The sequence below is a fragment of the Capra hircus genome, chromosome 5, assembly GCF_001704415.2.
Source record: "Capra hircus breed San Clemente chromosome 5, ASM170441v1, whole genome shotgun sequence".
In the NCBI taxonomy this organism is placed as follows: domain Eukaryota; kingdom Metazoa; phylum Chordata; class Mammalia; order Artiodactyla; family Bovidae; genus Capra; species Capra hircus.
In genome coordinates this window covers 67,249,173-67,270,429 of record NC_030812.1, presented here as the reverse complement: position 1 = coordinate 67,270,429, position 21,257 = coordinate 67,249,173, and the positions used below count along the sequence as shown (strand labels likewise).

At 38.6% G+C, this 21,257-nt stretch overlaps 1 protein-coding gene across 1 annotated transcript in view; it reads left to right on the top strand.

The window, feature by feature from the left end:
- The window catches only part of ALDH1L2 (aldehyde dehydrogenase 1 family member L2), a 63,966-nt gene that overhangs the window by 30,126 nt on the left and 12,583 nt on the right, over positions 1-21,257 (top strand). The window contains exons 11-19 of the mRNA XM_018048201.1: positions 3,445-3,564; positions 4,180-4,307; positions 5,972-6,122; positions 8,765-8,835; positions 8,917-9,022; positions 14,232-14,319; positions 17,298-17,391; positions 18,556-18,655; positions 19,264-19,362. Coding sequence (XP_017903690.1) covers positions 3,445-3,564; positions 4,180-4,307; positions 5,972-6,122; positions 8,765-8,835; positions 8,917-9,022; positions 14,232-14,319; positions 17,298-17,391; positions 18,556-18,655; positions 19,264-19,362 — 957 coding nt within the window. The remainder of the gene's footprint in view (positions 1-3,444; positions 3,565-4,179; positions 4,308-5,971; positions 6,123-8,764; positions 8,836-8,916; positions 9,023-14,231; positions 14,320-17,297; positions 17,392-18,555; positions 18,656-19,263; positions 19,363-21,257) is intronic.

Here is a 21,257-nt window from a genome sequence, read left to right as displayed (position 1 = left end):
TTCTCAGTCCTCTTGGGTAAATATCTAGAAGTGGAATTGGTGAGTCATTTGGCAGCTCTTGTGTTTAACTTTTTGAGGAACTACCAATCTGCTTTGCAAAGTGACTACATCATGTTACGCTGCCACTAGCAATGGAGGAAGCTTCTAATTTCTTCATGTCCTCGCCAGCATGTTGTCTATTTTTCTCTATTTCAGCTGTCTTAGTGGGTGTGAAGTAGTATCTCATTGTGGTTTTGATTTACATTTTCCTAATGACTAGTGATACACATCTTTTCATGTGCTTATTGGCCATTTGTATATATTCTTTGGAGAAATATCTGTTCAACGCCTTTGTTTTTTGGCTGTACCAGGTGGCTTGTGAGATCTTACTTTCCCAACCAGGGATGGAACCCAAGCCCCTGGCAGTGAGAATACCTAGTCCTACCCACTGGACCACCAGGGAAGTCCCTCAAACCCTTCACCTGTATTTTTAATTGGGATATTTGTCTTTTTAATTTTTTAGTTGTAAATGACTTGAGTATATTTTAAATAGTAGACCCTAATCAGATGCATTATTTGTAAATATTTTCTCCCATTCTGTGGGTTTTCTTTTCACTTTTTTGATAGCATCCTTTAACACACACAAGTTGTAAAATGTGATTAAGTTTGATTAATCTGTTTGCCCTTTGGCCACGTGTGCTTCTGTAAGTCTTGATTTATGCCTTTTTCTCTCCTCTCTTCCTCCTTACTGCTCTCTTTTTTGTTAAATGGATATTGTCTAGTACGCCCTTTTAATCTCTTATTGTGTCTTTTGCTATATACTTTTAGTTCTTTCCTTAGTGGTTGAGGATTCCTTCCAAGAGACATCTTTCTTAAAACATTCTCGCCCAGATTAATACCAGTTTAATACCAATAGTGTAGAAAAAATTTGTTACAGTATAGCTCTGCTCCCTACCCACTTACCTGTGCTATTACTGTCATGCAGATACATCTTTATACAGTATTAGCCCATCAACATAGTCTTATTTATAATTATTGCTTTATGCAGCTTTCTTTTAAATCAGATAGGAGAAGAAAGGAGTTTAAAATAAAAATTACATTTATACTGACTTATATTTACCTTTGTCGGTGTTCTTTATTTTTTCAGGTAGATTTAAGTCACTGTCTGTGTTCTTTCATTTCTGTCACAAGGACACCTTTTAGTCTTTTTCGAAAGACAATGTGCTGGCAGTGAAGTATCTTAGTTTTTGTTCATTTGAGAATGACTTAATTTCTCCTTTGTTCTTGAAGGATATTCTTGCTGTATATGGAATCTTGGGTTGACATTCTCTTTCTTTCAGCACTTTTAATATATAAGCTTATTGCTTTCTGGCCTCTGAAGTTTCCGAGGATAAGTCATTGGTTAATTTTAATGAGGATAACTTTCACGTGATGAGTTGCTTCTTCTCCCTTGCTGCTTTCAAGATTCCCTTTTTGTCTTTGTCTTTTGACCATTTTATTATGATGCGTTTAGGATGGATCTCTTTGAGATTTGTCTACTTGGAGTTTATTGAGCATCTTGGATGTGCAGATTGATTTTTTAAAATAAAATGTGGGATATTTTCTGCCATTATTTCTTCAAATAGTCTTTCTACCCCTCCATCCCTCACCCCTCTTTCTGAGATGCTCTTTATGCACGTTAGTACATTTGATAGTGTCCTGCAGGCTTCTAAGGCTCTATTCATTTTTTAAATTATTTTTCTTTCCTATTTTCAGACTGGATGTCTCTATTGACCCATTGTTTGGTTTTCTATTTCTTTCTTCTGCCTGCTTGAACCTCCTGTTGAACCCCTCTAATGACTTTAAAAACTTCAGTTATTGCTCATTGCTTTTATGGTTAAGTAGTATTCCATTGTAGGTTTTATATATATATATATATCTCACATCTTCATATGTTGATGGACATTTAGGTTGTTTCCTTGTCTTGGCTCTTGTAAATTGTGCTGCTATGAATATTGGAGTGTTATATGCCTAGGATTAGGATTTCTGGATGATATGATACTGTTGCCGGAAGGGGGCCCCCTTCCAGGGCCTGAAACTGGGCTCTTGTCTAACACTCGGAAATGAATTGTCTGAGAAGACACATGTGCTGACAAAGCAAGAGATTTTATTGGGAAAGGGCACCCGGGTGGAGAACAGTAGGGAAAGGGAACCCAGGAGAACTGCTCTGCCACGTGGCTTGCAGTCTCAGGTTTTATGGTGATGGGATTAGTTTCCGGGTTGTCTTTAGCCAATCATCTGACTCAGAGTCTTTCCTGGGGGTGCACGCCTTGTTTTGCCAAATGGATGCCAGAGAGAAGGATTCTAGGAGGTGGTCGGACATGTGGTGTCTCCTTTTGACCTTTCCCAAACTCTTCCGGTTGGTGGAGGATTATTAGTTCTGTGTTCCTTACAGGGACCACCTGTAAACAACTCATGCAAATGGTTACTATGGTGCCTGGCCAGGGTGGGCAGTTTCTATCAGTGTGTGCTTCCCCTAACAATACTACTTTTAGTTTTTTAAGGAACCTCCATAGCATTTTCTGTAGTGGCTACCCCAATTTACATTCCCACCAATAATGTAGTAGGGTTCCCTTTTCTCCACACCCTCTCCAACATTTATTATTTGTAGACTTTTTAATGATGGCCACTCTGACCAGTGTGAGGTGGTACCTCACTGTAGTTTTGATTTGCATTTCTCTAATAATTAGTGATGATGAGCAGCAAACTACGCTTTTGCTATTTTTTTGTTTCTTTTCTAAACATCCTCAATTTCTCTATATAAAATAATTTCTTAAATCATTAAATTTTCTCTTTAATACCTTTCATTGAAGTGGGATTTTATGCCAGTAGTTCTCTTTCACATATATTATTTTAATTATGTCTCTTAATGACTGTACGAGGCAGGTGTATTATCATTTTATTGTTGAAACAAACAGATTTATAGAGGTTAATGGATGAATATAAATTCACTTGCCAGCTAATAGTAGACTACAATTTAAGCAGCACATATGTAAGAGGGGGAGACTGAAAATGGGGATGGACACTGGAAAGAAAACTTAAAATGTCACCAGCATAAAAGGAAAGAGGGTTGATGGGCAATTTCAAAAATTTGCGTGACAGCAATGGCTGAACTCCACAAGTAGTGCCACTAGATGGCGGTGTTTCCATTATCGAGGTCTTCTGAGTCATGTTTCATCTCAATGAGGAAAAGACAGATCTTTACAATGCCCGACTCGGACCACTTTGGTCGTCACAGAAGCTGACCTCCTGTCTCAATGGCCACTTTAAGCATCATAAGGCCCAACTATTACATCTGCTTGTCTCTTCTGAACAGTAGGCACTAGAGTCCCACTGACAACTTCTCTGTCTGCATTACTGAATAAGCTTCTTTTTTGCATAAATACAGAAATCCGTTGACTTTATTAAAGTAATTCTCTCTCTTAGGTTTCAAAGGAGATCAATGACATGACAGTAAAAATGCCATATCAGTGTTTCATAAATGGACAGTTCACAGATGCTGAAGATGGAAAGACTTATGATACTATCAACCCAACAGATGGATCTGTGAGTTGTGACTTAGTGTGTGCAGTAACCACTGATCATGGATTTTTTTTTCATTTATACACCATTATAAAACAGTCTTAAGAATTACTTATTCTGTTACTCTGTCTCTCTATTATTCTGTTACTCTGTCTGAGCACGTAATATAAATGTACTTCATGTATTCTTTTAAACTATTCGGCTCTGGTTCTGGCTGCTGTTATCTACTGTAACTTACTTTTAAGAATGAATATTTATGATGAATTTAGATGGGTCGCTATACTATATACATCAGAGGTACAATTCCACATGGAGCTGTGTATGTGAGAAAAATCTCAGAATGTGCAAGCTCCTGGTGAAAAATTCAGCTTTCCTAAGGCAGGGGAAGAAATAGTTACAGTTTCCTACATGTGTCTTCTCATAGTGTAGTGTGAATGAGAAGTACTGAATTTTAGGCTCACAATTTTCGTGTTAAAATGGTTTCTTTTTCTTTACTATATTACCAGAAGTTTACTGGAAGTGCTGATTTTCCATCATAAAAACTCCTCGAATTTTATGGTAGAATATTAATCTCAAGAAAAAGTTGTATATCTCTCTATAAAAATAGTCTATAACCTATGTTTTCTTGCCTTGAAATAGACAATATGCCAAGTATCCTATGCCTCTTTGGTGGATGTTGATAAAGCAGTAGCAGCAGCAAAAGATGCCTTTGAAAACGGTGAATGGGGAAGGATGAATGCACGAGACAGAGGAAGACTGATGTATCGGTATGATTCTTTTAAGAGTGCACATCTGGCGACTTTCCTGGTGGTCCAGTGGCTAAGAGTCCACGCTCCCAATGCAGAGGGCCCAGGTGTGATTGCTGGTCAGGGAACTAGATCCCACATGCTGCAACTGAAGATCCTGCATGCTGCAGCTAAGACCTGGTGCAGCCAAATAAATTTTAAAAAAAAGAAGAGCACAAGTCTGTGGGCTTTGGATACTGACTAACATTGCCAAGATTTTAAAAAATTGTCAAGACTTTCTATTATGCACCTATTAGATAGCATGTCTTTTGTCACTTCCATCATATAAACTCCCATATATGGGAGTTCCTGATTTTTGTATTTTTGCTTGTTTCAGTCACCGTCCCTGTATGAGCAGTTTAGTAAAGGACTACTTATTTGTAAAGATGTAAGCAAGGTCAAGGGAATCCAGCAAAGGATAATGAAGCACTCAGGCTGGGGACATGGAACAGGGAAACTGCTCTTACTGCAAGGCCTAAAGGGACAGAGGAAGGAGCTGTTACTAGAATCTGGCAAGATCTGTGGCTGCAGGAGGAGACCACACCTTTGGGTTTCGGTGGAAGGACATAGCAGCTGCCGCTGCCGATCCACAGCCCACCAGTCAGCCATCCCCAGACCACTTTATCCTCCAGCTTGCCAGTCTCTTGTGGCTGCCTCCCACTGGCCTGTCATTAGCCAAGTCCAGTGAGAGAGCCCAGAAGCTGGTGATGTAATTTATAAAAGTCATCCTCCAGGGGTCACCAGAGCATCTGCTTATGCAGCACATGGAGAACATCCAGCACCCTGTTGTTTCCAAAGAGAAACTTTAAATCTACCTGATGTGTGAGGAGTAGAAACAAGGAGGAAAAACAGGAAGGCCTGGAAAGGGTGTTATAAATTGGTAGCTGAGTTTGCCAAGAGTAGTTAGATTCAATCCCAGATTCAGTTCTCTGCTTACTAAATGACAAATAGCTGACCTTGCTCAAAAGATCTCTTAGAGCAGGATCTGGAAGAAATATTAGGAAGGAAGATTTCAAGCCTGACCTGGAATGGTCAGAAAGAAACGGGTCAGTACCATGAAAGGAAGGAAGGAAGGGAAACAAATGGAAGAGGCAAACACGAAAGATGAATTTTGACTATTTCATAGTCATTAGACAGTTTCTAGTCATCTTTCCACAGAAACCAGACAAACAGAAGCCTGTTGTGGTGTTTATAGTTCATCCCGTGTATTTCTGTCTTGTCCTTTTCAGCCAGTGTTGGAAATATTTCTACACCTGCCAGAAACCCTCAGGTGCTCACGGGTTCTCCAGGGGTGCGGGGCGCCCTCTAACGTCTCCCAGTGTATTCAGGAGCCATCCACGTTCCCACTGTGTTCTGTCACAGATCTCCTTGGCTGACTGTGACTCCCTCCCTCTTACTTCTTATGCATCTATAATGCGAATGATACACACTTCCAACACCCTCTGCCTCTTCATGATAACTCTTAAAACAAATTATTCATGCAATTGTTAGTTCAATGCCTGTCTTCCCTATGAGACCACGTTCTCCATGAGGTCGGAGACCTGGTCCATTTGTGTCCACCTCTGAGTTCTCAGGCCTTGGGAGGGCGCCTTTTACACAGTAGAGACTCAATATTTGCTGAGTGGATTTCTTTCACTGGCCAACAGACTTGCAGACCTAATGGAAGAGAAACAAGAAGAACTGGCAACCATCGAAGCTCTCGATTCTGGGGCTGTCTACACCTTGGCTCTGAAGACTCACATTGGAATGTCTGTGCAGACATTCAGATATTTTGCTGGCTGGTGTGACAAAATTCAGGTAAGTGCAAAATATTGTTTGTTTCTGTGGAGATCATTCCTAGAGGAAAATGGATGAATGTTTGTTAGTTTATAAAGACCCTTTGTCAGAGTCACCACTTCCGTAGGTTTTCTCATCTGATTCCCATAACAGTTATCTGAGGTAGGTGGATAGTTGTTACCTCTTATTACAGGTGAAGAAACTGAGGTTTGAGGACAATGAATGACTTACCTATGGTCACATAGTAAGTAGAGTTAGGATTTGAACTCAAGATTTTCTGAGCTTAAAATCTAATGTTGTTCTTTGTTTTAGAGCATCTAATAGTCTTGTTGGCATATAGAGAGAAGCCTGATATCATGGAGGAATTGAAGACTCACATACCTGTGGAGGTCAGAGAGCTAACATAGTTGGGCTATGCAGACTGGTTATAAGAAAAATTTCTTGAAACATAAATTCGATAAAAATGTCAATTTCCTTCTTTTTACAAGAAAATAAATAGCACATGTGTGATGATAAATGGCAACTCTACACTTAGCTTTGGTATTGAGATATAGAAGGGAAATAGGGCTTTCAGCAAACAGCAGAATGCATGCCACCTCTAGTCTCATGGTAACCACTGAAGCACCAGCCATCACAGCCACATTCCCAAAGCCAGGAGTAGGTGGGGAAGAGGGAGAAAGGTAAAAGGGCTTTAAAGAGCATTCCCACCCTCCCTACACTTTGTGCTTGTATCTCCCATTGGCTGTCTCTATCTACTAAGGATACTGGGAAACTTTTTTCTGGTCACATTGCTGTACCACCATTTTTATAGAATCAGAGAGACAACCTGGTTCCAGGCCTCATCTTTGCCACTTACTAGCAGTTGTTGTTATTTACTTCTCTCAGCCTTACTTTCCTCATCTGTAAAATGGTCATGATAATCCATACCTTGCAAACTACGTTATGAGAATTGGAAATGAGTGTTTATATACTATGAGTTAATATATACAGAATTAAAGTCTGTACTATAGTAGGTCTTGCACATAAGTGTAGTTTTTATTATTGTTCAGCTACAAAGTCATAAGTATTTAGTAAGAGCAGTTTAAGTCCATCCTTTATTCTCAATTATGAAATCCAAATAGTTCTGAAACCTGAAAATTGATTTGATTGACTCAAACTCATTTGGTGCCAAAATCTTACCCAAAACAACATAAGTCTATAGGTTTTATTCATCTCACTTAGAGTGAATACTCATAGTTCACTGAATAAGTGTTCAGTGGGGTTGCCTTTCCCTTCTCCAGAGGATCTTCCCAATCCAGGGATCAAACCTAGGTCTCCTGCATTGCAGGTGGATTCTTTACCATCTGAATCACCAGAGAAGCCCAAGATGACTGGAGTGGGTAGCCTATTTCTTCTCCAGAGGATCTTCCTGACCAAGGAATCAAACCAGGGTCTCCTGCATTGCAGGTGGATTCTTTACCAGCTGAGCTACCAGGAAAGCCCTGAATAAATATTAATATGCTTGATTATGGGAGGCTACCCCAGACATTAATGGGGGTTATAGATATTATAACATTATATAAGGTATTGTTTATGCATTATATTATGTTTCTAAAGTCAAATTCTGAATCCCAAAGCACACCTGACCCTAGGGTTTCCAGATGAGAGATTATATACTTGTATTAGTAACAGCAACAATATTTTATGTGGCAAAACAGATGCATAGTTTCAGTTCAAGATTACTGCCAAAAATCAGTTGGGATCAAATTTAGCTGCATATAATAGAAAACCCAACCAAGGAGTCTGTTTTTATCTCACTTTCAAGGAGTCCAAAAGCAGGCAATCAAGACTAGTCTGAGAGGGGAAGATTCCTTCTGTGTCTTTGCCAGGCCATCCTTAGTACCATGTGATCGCTACCTTCATGGCTGCCTCTTGGTGTCATGATAGCCACTGCAGCACCAGCCTTTTTAGCAACACTCTGGAAGGAAGACTGAAGAAGTGAGGGAATGCGTAAAACAGCACTTGTTTCAGCCGAGTCAGCCTACTTTAGAGAGTGTTCCCCTTCCGGTGCTTTGTACTTACATCTTCCCGTAATCATCACTATTTGCTATGGAAACTGGGGAACAGAGTACTTTACCTGGCACATTGCCACCCCCATTATTAATCAAGGATTTCTGTTACTAAGAACAGAGGGGAGAACAGATATTGGGCAGGCAATTAACATTCTCTGCCATGCCCAGAAATTGGGAATCAGTTCAGTTCAGTTCAGTCGCTCAGTCGTGTCCGACTCTTTGCGACCCCATGAATCGCAGCATGTCAGGCCTCCCTGTCCATCACCAACTCCCGGAGTTCACTCAGACTCACGTCCATCGAGTCAGTGATGCCATCCCATCCATGCTGACACATAACATTGAATAGAGTCCCATATGAACACTGCTTTTTTTTAATATCAGCTAAGAGAAAGCAAGAGAGGCAGACAGAAAATGGATTCATTGAGATTAAATTTGCTCATTTAAATTCATAAAGTAGGAACTTCCCTGTCAGTCTAGTGGTTAAGACTCCATGCTTCCAGTGCGTGGGGTACAAGTTTGATCCCTGGTTGGGGAACTGAGATCCCACATGCTGCATGGCAAAGGAAAAAAATGAAATTAGTAAAGTAGTATCAACCTTTTTTTATTCTTTAGGGTTCCACAATTCCCATCAACCAGGCCCGTCCAAATCGCAATCTGACCTTTACCAAGAAGGAGCCTCTTGGGTAAGACAAGGAGAGTGCCTCTGAGTGACGTGTATTAAGTTAGTTTGAGGGGACTGAGGCTGTCTCTTTCTCCCCTTGCAGAGTCTGTGCAATTATCATCCCTTGGAATTACCCGCTGATGATGCTGGCATGGAAGAGTGCCGCGTGTCTGGCAGCAGGCAACAGCTTAGTGCTCAAGCCAGCACAGGTAAGACACGTGAGGCCAGGTGCGGCATCTACCCCCTCCCACAGATGTACGTTGACCAAATATTATTTCTTGAAAAAAATGGGGTCATATATTACACCATCTTTTCATATATCCTGGGCATCTTTTCATATTAGTAAATAGTCATTTTTAATAGCTACCCAAAATGGGGATTCCAAACTTTAAAACCTCCATGACAATGGAAGCAGGCATAGTGTATGTCAGTGAAATCCCCTGAATTTCTACAAACCAGTTCAATGCTTGCAAAATGCCACATGCCCCGAACTGACGGAGTTATTTAGAGTAGTTATGAAATACCAAAAGAAGTTTTATACAGGCATTCAAATTTTAATTATCAAAAATATTGTAAAGTTATGGAATATGTGGGAAAATCATGCAAATAATATACATAATTGTAGCTGTATGAAATATATATATATATATATATATATGGAAAACAGGAAGTTAGTTTAAAAATAATTCAAATGATAGAGTTCTCAAAAACATCTTTTTAATGCTAGAGTAGCTTTTCAAGAAATAAAAAGGTGTGGTAGCAAACTGAACATCTGGCTAAGCATTTCCTCCAGAGCGTGAACAGGCGTGGACACTCTGAGGTTCCCAAGTTGGTGGGGAAAACTTGGTCTCTATTCAAGAAGAGTCTACAGTTTGCCACCTATTAGTGTTTTATTTCTTCTTTTAGGATTAAAAAAAAATTTTTTTTTCATTTAGAATAACTACATAGTCATGTGACCACAGCCATCTTGTTTTCCTCATTAAAAAAAAAAAGATATACATTCAAAAATTTTTTAATTAAGAAAATACAAAGAGATAGATGATGAAAAGTCTCCCTCTTATTCTCCTGGCTAACAAATTTACCTCCCTGAGGCAACCAGTGTATTTTGTTATTTATTAGTTTCTGAGGTATTTCAGATATATTCGCTGTGTATACAAGCATATTTTTAAAATTAAATAATTAGGTAATTTTTTAAAAATATTTTTTAACCAACTGAAAACCACACAGGAGGAGAAGGGGAAATGGGAAATTGCTAATCAAGAGGCATAAAATTTCAATTATGTAAGATGAGTAAGTTTTAGAGGTCTGTTATACATCATATTATTGGACATGAATTTGCATAAACTCCAGGAAATAGTGGAGAACAAGGAAACCTGGCATGCTGGGAAGTCCATGGGGTCACAGAGAGTCGGACATGACTTAGCAGTTGAACAACCATAATGTTGTATTGTACACTAAACAAACTGTTAAGAGGGTAGATGTCATGTTAAGTGTTCTTAGCACAAAACAATACAGTATAGAAATAAAATGAAGTAAAATAGAAGCACTCTATACATACTTACCAAAAAGGGAAAAAACTTTTTTAAAAAAAGTTTCCAGTGTAAAAAATGTGTTAGTCACTCAGTTGTGTCCGAGTCTTTTTGACCCCATGGACTACAGTCTGCCAGGCTCCTCTATCCATGGAATTCTCCAGGCAAGAATACTGGAGTGGGTTGCCATTTCCTTCCCCAGGGGATTTCCCCAACCCAAGGATAGAACCCTTGTCTCCTTCATTGGAGGCAGATTCTTTACCATGTGAGCCACTAGGGAAGCCCAGTATAAAAAATAAACAGTATTTTATTTAACCTATACCTAATTAATGGACATTGAGATTTTCCCACCTTTTTGCTATTACAAACTGTGTTACAATTAATAACCTTTTAAATATAGCATCATGGGACTTCCCTGGCAGTCCAGTGACTAAGACTCCAAGCTTCCAGTGTAAGGCGTGTGGGTTTGATCCCTGGTCAGGGAATTAAGATCCCACACGCAGCACAGCAAAAAAAATTTTTTACTTGAAAAAAATATACAGCTTCATGCACATGTGCAACTATCTTTGTAAGATATGTTCCTAATAGCAGAATCACTTAGTTAATAGATCCATGTTTTGTGTGATAGATATTGGCTCATTCTTTCACAAGGATTGAGTAATTCACCAGCATCCTGTACGAATGCTGTTTCTTCCAAGCAGCGGCACTCATTAAACGGCAAAAAACTAGTAAAATGAAGAGAGGAGGCGGATAACTTAGCCCAGCAGTGCTCAATCCTGGCTGCACATTAGAATCGTCTTTTAAATTCTCTCTAGAATTTAAAATTCTAAATTTTAGAATTCTCTTTGAAAAATACTAATACCTTGGCCCCACTGGCAGAGATTGTGATTTAATTGGTCTGGATCAGAGACCAGACCTTGGTATTACTTAACTTCCTCACATTCATTTCTAAGGTACGGCCAGAGTTGAGAACCACTAGATGGTGGTATCCAAAGAGAGTGCTAAGCATTGGAAAACTCCAATGACTACACGGAATATTAAAAAATTACAAACATGTATTGAGTGCACACTAATTGTCAGGCATATTATCAGTGACAAAGACATAAAATTTCTGTCCCATGGAAATTACTGATTCAGGATAGTTTTTATTTTTATTTATTTTTATTTTTTTTCCTTTTTTTGTGTATGTGTGCTTTAATTTAATTCCTTTTTTATTTATTTATTTTTTATTTATTTTTTATTTTTATTTTTTAATTTTAAAATCTTTAATTCTTACATGTGTTCCCAAACATGAACCCCCCTCCCACCTCCCTCCCCACAACATCTCTGTGGGTCATCCCCGTGCACCAGCCCCAAGCATGCTTTATCCTGCGTCAGACATAGACTGGCGATTCAATTCTTACATGATAGTATACATGTTACAATGCCATTCTCCCAAATCATCCCACCCTCTCCCTCTCCCTCTGAGTCCAAAAGTCCGTTATACACATCTGTGTCTTTTTTCCTGTCTTGCATTCAGGGTCGTCATTGCCATCTTTCTAAATTCCATATATATGTGTTAGTATACTGTATTGGTGTTTTTCTTTCTGGCTTACTTCACTCTGTATAATCGGCTCCAGTTTCATCCATCTCATCAGAACTGATTCAAATGAATTCTTTTTAACGGCTGAGTAATACTCCATTGTGTATATGTACCACAGCTTTCTTATCCATTCATCTGCTGATGGACATCTAGGTTGTTTCCATGTCCTGGCTATTATAAACAGTGCTGCGATGAACATTGGGGTACATGTGTCTCTTTCAATTCTGGTTTCCTCGGTGTGTATGCCCAGCAGTGGGATTGCTGGATCATACAGTAGTTCTATTTGCAATTTTTTAAGGAATCTCCACACTGTTCTCCATAGTGGCTGTACTAGTTTGCATTCCCACCAACAGTGTAGGAGGGTTCCCTTTTCTCCACACCCTCTCCAGCATTTATTGCTTGCAGATTTTTGGATCGCAGCCATTCTGACTGGTGTGAAGTGGTACCTCATTGTGGTTTTGATTTGCATTTCTCTAATAATGAGTGATGTTGAGCATCTTTTCATGTGTTTGTTAGCCATCTGTATGTCTTCTTTGGAGAAAGCAAATGAAGCAACTGACAAACAACTAATCTCAAAAATATACAAGCAACTTATGCAGCTCAATTCCAGAAAAATAAACGACCCAATCAAAAATGGGCCAAAGAACTAAACAGACATTTCTCCAAAGAAGACATATGGATGATTCAGGATAGTTTTTAAAAGTCTTTCTAATCATGATGATTTCATACTAAGGCATAAAAATATACACTTTGGTCCAGGATTCTCTTTAACTATAGTAGATATAAAGCACTATTTGAAATCTCTTCTTGCCAATTTTAAATATCTGAGCATTTGAAAAATTTCTCATCAGGTATAACTACATTGACATTTTTTAAACATCATAATGTTTATTGCCATGGACCTGTTACTAGAAGGAGGAAAAATGTTAACCCTGCTTTTTTATTGTTGTTGCTTGTGTTTGTCCTATTAATATTACTATTTATTATGCAGTTTCTGTATAGAGTCCCTTTCAGTCACGTGACCATTTTATTAGCTAAAACAATATAGACTATGAATATGCAAGCAGGCCTGTAAACTCCAACACGTGGCACTATTCTGAAAGCATACTGAGCAAGTGAGGAAGCCACAGTCTGTCCCTCGGCCTTGTGAGCTTCTGTTCTTTCCTAGGACGCCGCACTTAGCTGTGATCGGTGATCATCTGACCTTCATGCAGACAGAGTGAGAGTACCATCATCCAGCCCCATATTAACTGTTAGCTATGTCTGATTTATTTCCTATCTTCCTCTGTTAAAATATATAAATAGAAGCTCTACTATTTTTCTATTCACAACTCAGTTTTCGTCCATTCCATTTTTTGACACCAAGCTAACAGAATACTAATTTAAGACTTAATCAGCATTGGTTTTTCAGTCATTTTGCTTCTGAGATATGCATTGCTGTAAGAGATCTTTAAGATGAGATCCATAACTATACCACTTTTTTTGGTAAAAAGAAAGGGAAAATATTATGTGTTCGTTTGAGCAAAAAGAAACATGGTAAGGATAAATCAGAGACTAATGAGATTGATTAACTACTTGGGAGGATGACCTAGGAAGGATGGGGGAAGAGGTGTTCAGGAGAACAACATGTCTCTGAATGTACTGTTGTATAATCCTCACTTTTGGAAGCATGTTTCCCATACTCTACAAAACAACAAATGAGCAAATAAAGAGAAGAAATATAATCAACATAGATGCCAACACTGAATACAAAAAAAAATCAAGCTAAATTTCAAATTAATAACAGCATCATGCTAAAGGCAATGAGGAAGCACTAACCCAAGAAACTTTTGACTGACATTTGGACTTCATGGCCTCAGACTGGAGGCAAAAACACTGTAAATAAGTATTGAAGTTAGTAGGCTTCTTTTTCATAGCAATGTGGCTTAGTAATTTTCAAAATATTTTCTGTATATTTTAGGACTAAGCAAATAAGTAAAATATATTGTGGATGTTGGGATTATATCATACTCCTTAAACATTTCAAAAACACACAGAGAGAGGAAGAGGATAAAGCAAACAGTAAAATATTAACATTTGAGGAATCTGCGTGACAGATACATAGGAATTCTTTGTACCGTTTTTTGCAACTTTGCTATATCAGAAATTATGTAAAAGTAAGAGAAAAAATAAACTCTAGTAAAAAAAAAAAAAAAAAAACCAAAAAAAAAGAAAACCACACTGTGTGGCCATAAAAGGAAAGCTAGGTATTGATCCACAGGACAGGACAGAGTCTGAAGAAAGCAACTGCTGTCTACTTCTGCTCAGGTCACGCCCTTGACTGCTTTGAAGTTTGCTGAGCTCTCTGTTAAAGCAGGCTTTCCGAAGGGGGTAATCAACATCATTCCAGGCTCAGGTAAGCCAATAAGAACCTACTTGGCTGTAACTAATATACAGTCAAGGGTAACTGAGTTTTCCCACTGGAGTCTAGTCCTGACATAGCTGTTGGATTGGTCAAAAAGTTCATTTAGGCTTTTCCATGACATCCTATGGAAAAACCTGAATGAGCATTCTGTCCAATCCAAAATATTAAACTAAATACAGTTTAGCAACAGTGCAATAGAAACATACTCACCATGTGCTAATATCTTAAAGTGGAAATACAGTGGCAGGTGAATTGGGTGGGAGGGTGGGAGTTGTACAACATGATAAAACTACCCTATGGTGTCCCATTTTAGTTTTTTTAAATTACTTTCAGTTCAGTTCACTCGCTCAGTCGTGTCTGACTCTTTGCAAGCCCATGAATCGCAGCATGCCAGGCCTCCCTGCCCATCACCAACTCCTGGAGTTCACTCAGACTCATGTCCATTGAGTCAGTGATGCCATCCAGCCATCTCATCCTCTGTCGTCCCCTTCTCCTCCTGTCCTCAATCCCTCCCAGCATCAGAGTCTTTTCCAATGAGTCAACTCTTCTCATGAGGTGGCCAAAGTACTGGAGTTTCAGCTTTAGCATCATTCCTTCCAAAGAAATCCCAGGGCTGATCTCTTTCAGAATGGACTGGTTGGATCTCCTTGCAGTCCAAGGGACTCTCAAGAGTCTTCTCCAACACCACACTTCAAAAGCATCAATTCTTCAGTGCTCAGTTTTCTTCATAGTCCAAGTCTCACATCCATACATGACCACTGGAAAAACCATAGCCTTGACTAGATGGACCTTTGTTGGCAAAGTAATGTCTCTGCTTTTCAACATACTATTTAGGTTGGTCATAACTTTTCTTCCAAAGAGTAAGTGTCTTTTAATTTCATGGCTGCAATCACCATCTGCAGTGATTTGGGAGCCCCAAAAAATAAAATCTGACACTGTTTCCACTGTTTCCCCATCTATTTCCCATGAAGTGATGGGACCAGATGCCATGATCTTAGTTGTCTGAATGTTGAGCTTTAAGCCAACTTTTTCACTCTCCTCTTTCACTTTCATCAAGAGACTCTTTAGTTCCTCTTCACTTTCTGCCATAAGGGTGGTGTCATCTGCATATCTGAGGTTATTGATATTTCTCCCGGCAATCTTGATTCCAGCTTGAGCTTCTTCCAGTCCAGCGTTTCTCATGATGTACTCTGCATAGAAGTTAAATAAGCAGGGTGACAATATACAGTCTTGACGTACTCCTTTTCCTATTTGGAACCAGTCTGTTGTTCCATGTCCAGTTCTAACTGTTGCTTCCTGAACTGCATACAGATTTCTCAAGAGGCAGGTCAGGTGGTCTGGTATTCCCATCTCTTGAAGAATTTTCCAGTTTATTGTAATCCACACCGTCAAAGGCTTTGGTGTGGTCAATAAAGCAGAAATAGATGTTTTTCTGGAACTCTCTTGCTTTTTCGATGATCCAGCAGATGTTGGCAATTTGATCTCTGGTTCCTCTGCCTTTTCTAAAACCAGCTTGAACATCTGGAAGTTCACGGTTCACGTACTGCTGAAGCCTGGCTTGGAGAATTTTGAGCATTACTTTACTAGCGTGTGAGATGAGGGCAATTGTGTGGTAGTTTGAGCATTCTTTGGCATTACCTTTCTTTGGGATTGGAATGAAAACTGACCTTTTCCAGTCCTGTGGCCACTGCTGAGTTTTCCAAACTTGTTGGCATATTGAGTGCAGCACTTTCAAAGCATCATCTTTCAGGATTTGAAATAGCTCAACTGGAATTCCATCACCTCCACTAGCTTTGATCATAGTGATGCTTTCTAAGGCCCACTTGACTTCACATTCCAGGATGTCTGGCTCTCGGTGAGTGATCACACCATCGTAATTATCTTGGTTATGAAGATCTTTTTTTGTACAGTTCTGCTGTGTATTCTTGCCACCTCTTCTTAATATCTTCTGCTTCTGTTGGGTCCATACCATTTCTGTCCTTTATCAAGCCCATCTTTGCATGAAATGTTCCCTTGGTATCTCTAATTTTCTTGAAGAGACCTCTAGTCTTTCCCATTCTGTTGTTTTCCTCTATTTCTTTGCATTGATCGCTGAGGAAGGCTTTTTTATCTCTTCTTGCTATTCTTTGGAACTCTGCATTTGGATGCTTATATTTTTCCTTTTCTCCTTTGCTTTTTGCTTCTCATCTTTTCACAGCTATTTGTAAGGCCTCCCCAGACAGCCATTTTGCTCTTTTGCATTTCTTTTCCATGGGGATGGTCTTGATCCCTGTCTCCTGTACAATGTCACAAACCTCTGTCCATTGTTCATCAGGCACTCTGTCTATCAGATCTAGGCCCTTAAATCTATTTCTCACTTCCACTGTATAATCATAAGGGATTTGATTTAGGTCATACCTGAATGGTCTAGTGGTTTTCCCTACTTTCTTCAATTTCAGTCTGAATTTGGCAATAAGGAGTTCATGATGTGAGCCACAGTCAGCTCCTGGTCTTGTTTTTGTTGACTGTATAGAGCTTTTCCATCTTTGGCTGCAAAGAATATAATCAGTCTGATTTTGGTGTTGACCATCTGGTGATGTCCATGTGTAGAGTCTTCTCTTGTGTTGTTGGAAGAGGGTGTTTGCTATGACCAGTGCATTTTCTTGGCAAAACTCTATTAGTCTTTGCCCTGCTTCATTCCGCATTCTAAGGCCAAATTCGTCTGTTACTCCAGGTGTTTCTTAACTTCCTACTTTTACATCAGAATTACTTTAGAAGATTAAAAAAATTGTGACATAACCCATCTTTGGGGTACTGACAACTGCATGGAGGACATTATTCAGATTTTTGTCATGCTGTTATTATTATAGAAAATGTAAAATTAAGATTTAAATGAGAGCTTGGAAAACTGCTTCAGTGAATTCAAAGACACCTTTACCGTAAGACCTTGATAAAGTTTTAATTTGTGTTTTATTCCATTAATTGCACAGGCGGTGTAGTGGGACAGCGCCTTTCAGAGCACCCTGATATCCGCAAACTTGGTTTCACTGGCTCCACTCTGATTGGCAAGCAGATCATGAAGAGGTATTGGTGTTAGTGTGCTGATTTGCTCAGGAGCCTGTTAGACCAGGTCTTTAGCTTTGTTTTTACTTTTTTAAAATAAGGTGCTTTTGGAAGGAGAAAAATCACATCGAATGTGGAAGAGAAATCCTATCACACCAGGGTATTGAAATGTTTGAATACAGTAAAATACTTTCTAAAGTGTAAAGCCCAAAGTCAGTAAAACCAGAGATGTATTGAATGCCTGCAGGCTTCTGGCAGCTTTAACAATCTGGCACAAAAATTTCTGATACTAAAACTGTGGCCCAAATTGGTGTTGGAAGCCTAAGTAAGAAACTGAAAAGACATATAAAAGACAAATCTGGATTATTTATAAAATGCATTCCTGAAAAACAGTAACATTAGTTCAAAAAAAATGCAAACCATCTAAATGTCTAAAATAAGGCAGTGGTTAAAGTTTGTTAACATAATGGAATACTGTGCGGTCAGGGAGAATTTTTAATAACTCTAGACTGTTATTAAATGGTAAATGGAAAGAAAAATAAGGTACAAAGTTGTACATATTGGGTAATCCTAACTATGTTAACTAAGGCAAAGGCTGTGTTTGGAAACAGACCAGAAACAAGTATATCAAAATGGTTAAAAAAAAGAAAACAGTCATCAATGAGCCATGGAATGGAACTTTGTGATTTTTTTCCTTCTTTCTGAATTTTTAAAAGTATTTTTAAATGCTTTAAATAACAAATTTTTTGCAAATAGGAAGTAATAAACAGAATTTTTAATAACTTCTAAAAATGCATATTTTCCTCCAATGTGCCAGTAATCCAGTTCAACGTTAAATTCTTTGCCAGGCCTTTATGTAATCAAAATTCTTACACCCAAAGAATCTGTATTTACCCATGAGAATCTCTAATTATTTGACCACAGAATTTTTTAAAGAAGCAATTTTTACAGAAGATTTCTAATAGTCACAAAGCTCACAGAATAGTGTAATGAACCTCCATGAATGTGCTCATCAGCCAGCTTCGGCTATCATCACCATTCTACCATTCATGTTTTGTCTTTGATAAGTTTCTTAGTATTTCTGAGGCTCAATTATAGTTTCCATGCTAAGTAGTAATTGTGTCCAAGAAATAAGAGAAAGAAACTGAGAGAGTAAATGCTCATATTCCATTTATTTTTCTCCAGCTGTGCTGTGAGCAACTTGAAGAAAGTTTCCCTTGAACTTGGTGGAAAATCCCCACTTATAATATTCAATGACTGTGAACTTGACAAGGCTGTGCGAATGGTAAGAGTAGGTCAAGTCCAGTGAAATAGGTGCCTACTTCTGAAACACATTTCAGCTTCTTGTTTATCAGGAGCCTTAAAATGAGGTCTGGTTTTATCTGACCATAAACAGAAACCATTCTCTTTATGCTTAGATTTGGGATTGCTCAGGGCACTTAATTTTAAAAATTATGTCATTATAATCAAAGGTCTTTTTAAAACTTGGAAGCCAGGTTTTTACAAACAGATGAAGAGATTTATAAACATTCATGATTTATATAAACTGATGTAGAGATTCTAAAAGCAAAATTTGATATACAAATATTACATTTAAATGTATAGTCTACATTTTCTTATAACACAAAATCTTTTTATTGGTATATCATCCTTGATAGGTACATCTCTTGTAAAGTACTCATAGATAGAAAAGGGGAATGGAGAAATAAAATTTCTAAAAATATCAAAACCAAGAATCTCTAAGCATCACTAACTAGACCAAGGGCTTATGTTTTTTCTCTGACTTCTCTGTGTTGCCTGCTATTTTATGATAAGACAATTCTTAGTGTGTGCAATTTTATGACAACCTTGACTTCCCAAATAACAACAGTATTTTGTCTTTTGCTGCCAAAGGGCATGGGGGCAGTATTTTTCAACAAAGGAGAAAACTGTATTGCAGCTGGTCGGCTGTTTGTGGAAGAATCCATCCACGATGAATTTGTGACAAGAGTGGTAAGCATCTTCAGATTTGCTATGTGAGTTGGATAGAAATTGTCTTTACTTTCAAAGTACTTCTGGGATTATTAGTGGTGATAGTATATTTTTTAAAAACAACACAATCCTTATTTTTTAGAAGTACTTTTTGACATATTTATAGATTAGATTATGATATCTGGACTTTGCTCCAAAATAATGCAGAAGGGGAGGAAGTAAGTCAGGGAATAAATTGATCATGGGTTGGCAGTTGTTGAAGCTGACTGATGGGTATGTGGAGTTTCATTATGTTATTTGCCTACTTTTATATGTAATTTTATAATTTTTCACAGTAAAAAGTTATAGGTCTATATTAAAAAACCTGATAAAGTATACTGAAGAGCTATTATTACCTTTATCTCGCTCTGTATTTATAGTATATTAGATCCTTTATATTTATGGAATATATACCCCTAGGTTATTATAAATCCCTAAATTGCCTATGAGAGATATACCACTAGATTCTTACAAATCCCGAATTTACAGTAAAATGACAGCATATATATTTCCTCCACTAAGATAGATACATACCTACATAACCCCTGATGTTGGACATGATTCCATAAATATGAGACTAGAAGCATTTATAGAACTATTAAGATGGATTCTGTGGTAAAAATGAACTCTGAACATACTACAGTGTATCATCATTATGGTCGTGGTAATCAAAACTTGTTTCTAGTTGAAAAACCAGCACCCAGCTTTTCTTTTCCTTCAGAGCCAATTCCCCAATTCCACCCCCAAGAAGCAAAGGCATCTTTCCTCATGAGAGTAGGAAACAAGGAAGCCATACAGAAGGGCAGACGGTGGGCAGTGTCTGGCTCATGAGCAGCCCAGAAATTCACTTTTGTGCCTTAGTAAAATACAGGACACAGCATGACACATCATGGGCTTTCCCAACTACAACTTGTTGAAATTTCAAATGCTAAGACCACGAAAATGAAGATCATGACATCTGGTCCCATCACTTCATGGGAAATAGATGGGGAAACAGTGGAAACAGTGTCAGACTTTATTTTGGGGTGCTCCAAAACCACTGCAGATGGTGACTGCAGCCATGAAATTAAAAGATGCTTACTCCTTGGAAGAAAGGTTATGACCAATCTAGAGAGCATATTGAAAGGCAGAGACATTAATTACTTTGCCAACTAAGGTCCATCTAATCAAGGCTATGGTTTTTTCTGTGGTCATGTATGGATGTGAGAGTTGGACTGTGAAGCAAGCTGAGCACTGAAGAATTGATGCTTTTGAACTGTGGTGTTGGAGAAGACTCTTGAGAGTCCCTTGGACTGCAAGAAGATCCAACCAGTCCATTCTGAAGGAGATCAGCCCTGGGATTTCTTTGGAAGGAATGATGCTAAAGCTGAAACTCCAGTACTTTGGCCACCTCATGCGAAGAGTTGACTCATTGGAAAAGACTCTGATGCTGGGAGGGATCGGGGGCAGGAGGAGAAGGGGATGACAGAGGATGAGATGGCTGGATGGCATCACTGACTCGATGGACGTGAGTCTGAGTGAACTCCAGGAGTTGGTGATGGACAGGGAGGCCTGGCATGCTGCAATTCATGGGGTCACAAAGAGTCGGACGACTGAGCTACTGAACTGAACTGAACTGAACTGAACTGAAGACCAGAAATGTCAAGGATTTGCTGCTATCAGTCCATCAATAATATGTTTTACACACATAGGAACAGAATTAATTTATTTATTCAATAGCTATTTTTTGAGCACTTACTGAGGGATTTTAGCCAGACCTAAATTCAAAATTCATGGCCCTGTGGGTTTGTGGTAACTCCCATTCTTTCTCCTTATTAGAATTGGTCTTAACATCAAGAAATTCAGAAACAGATTAAGATAATTAAGGAGCCCTAGAG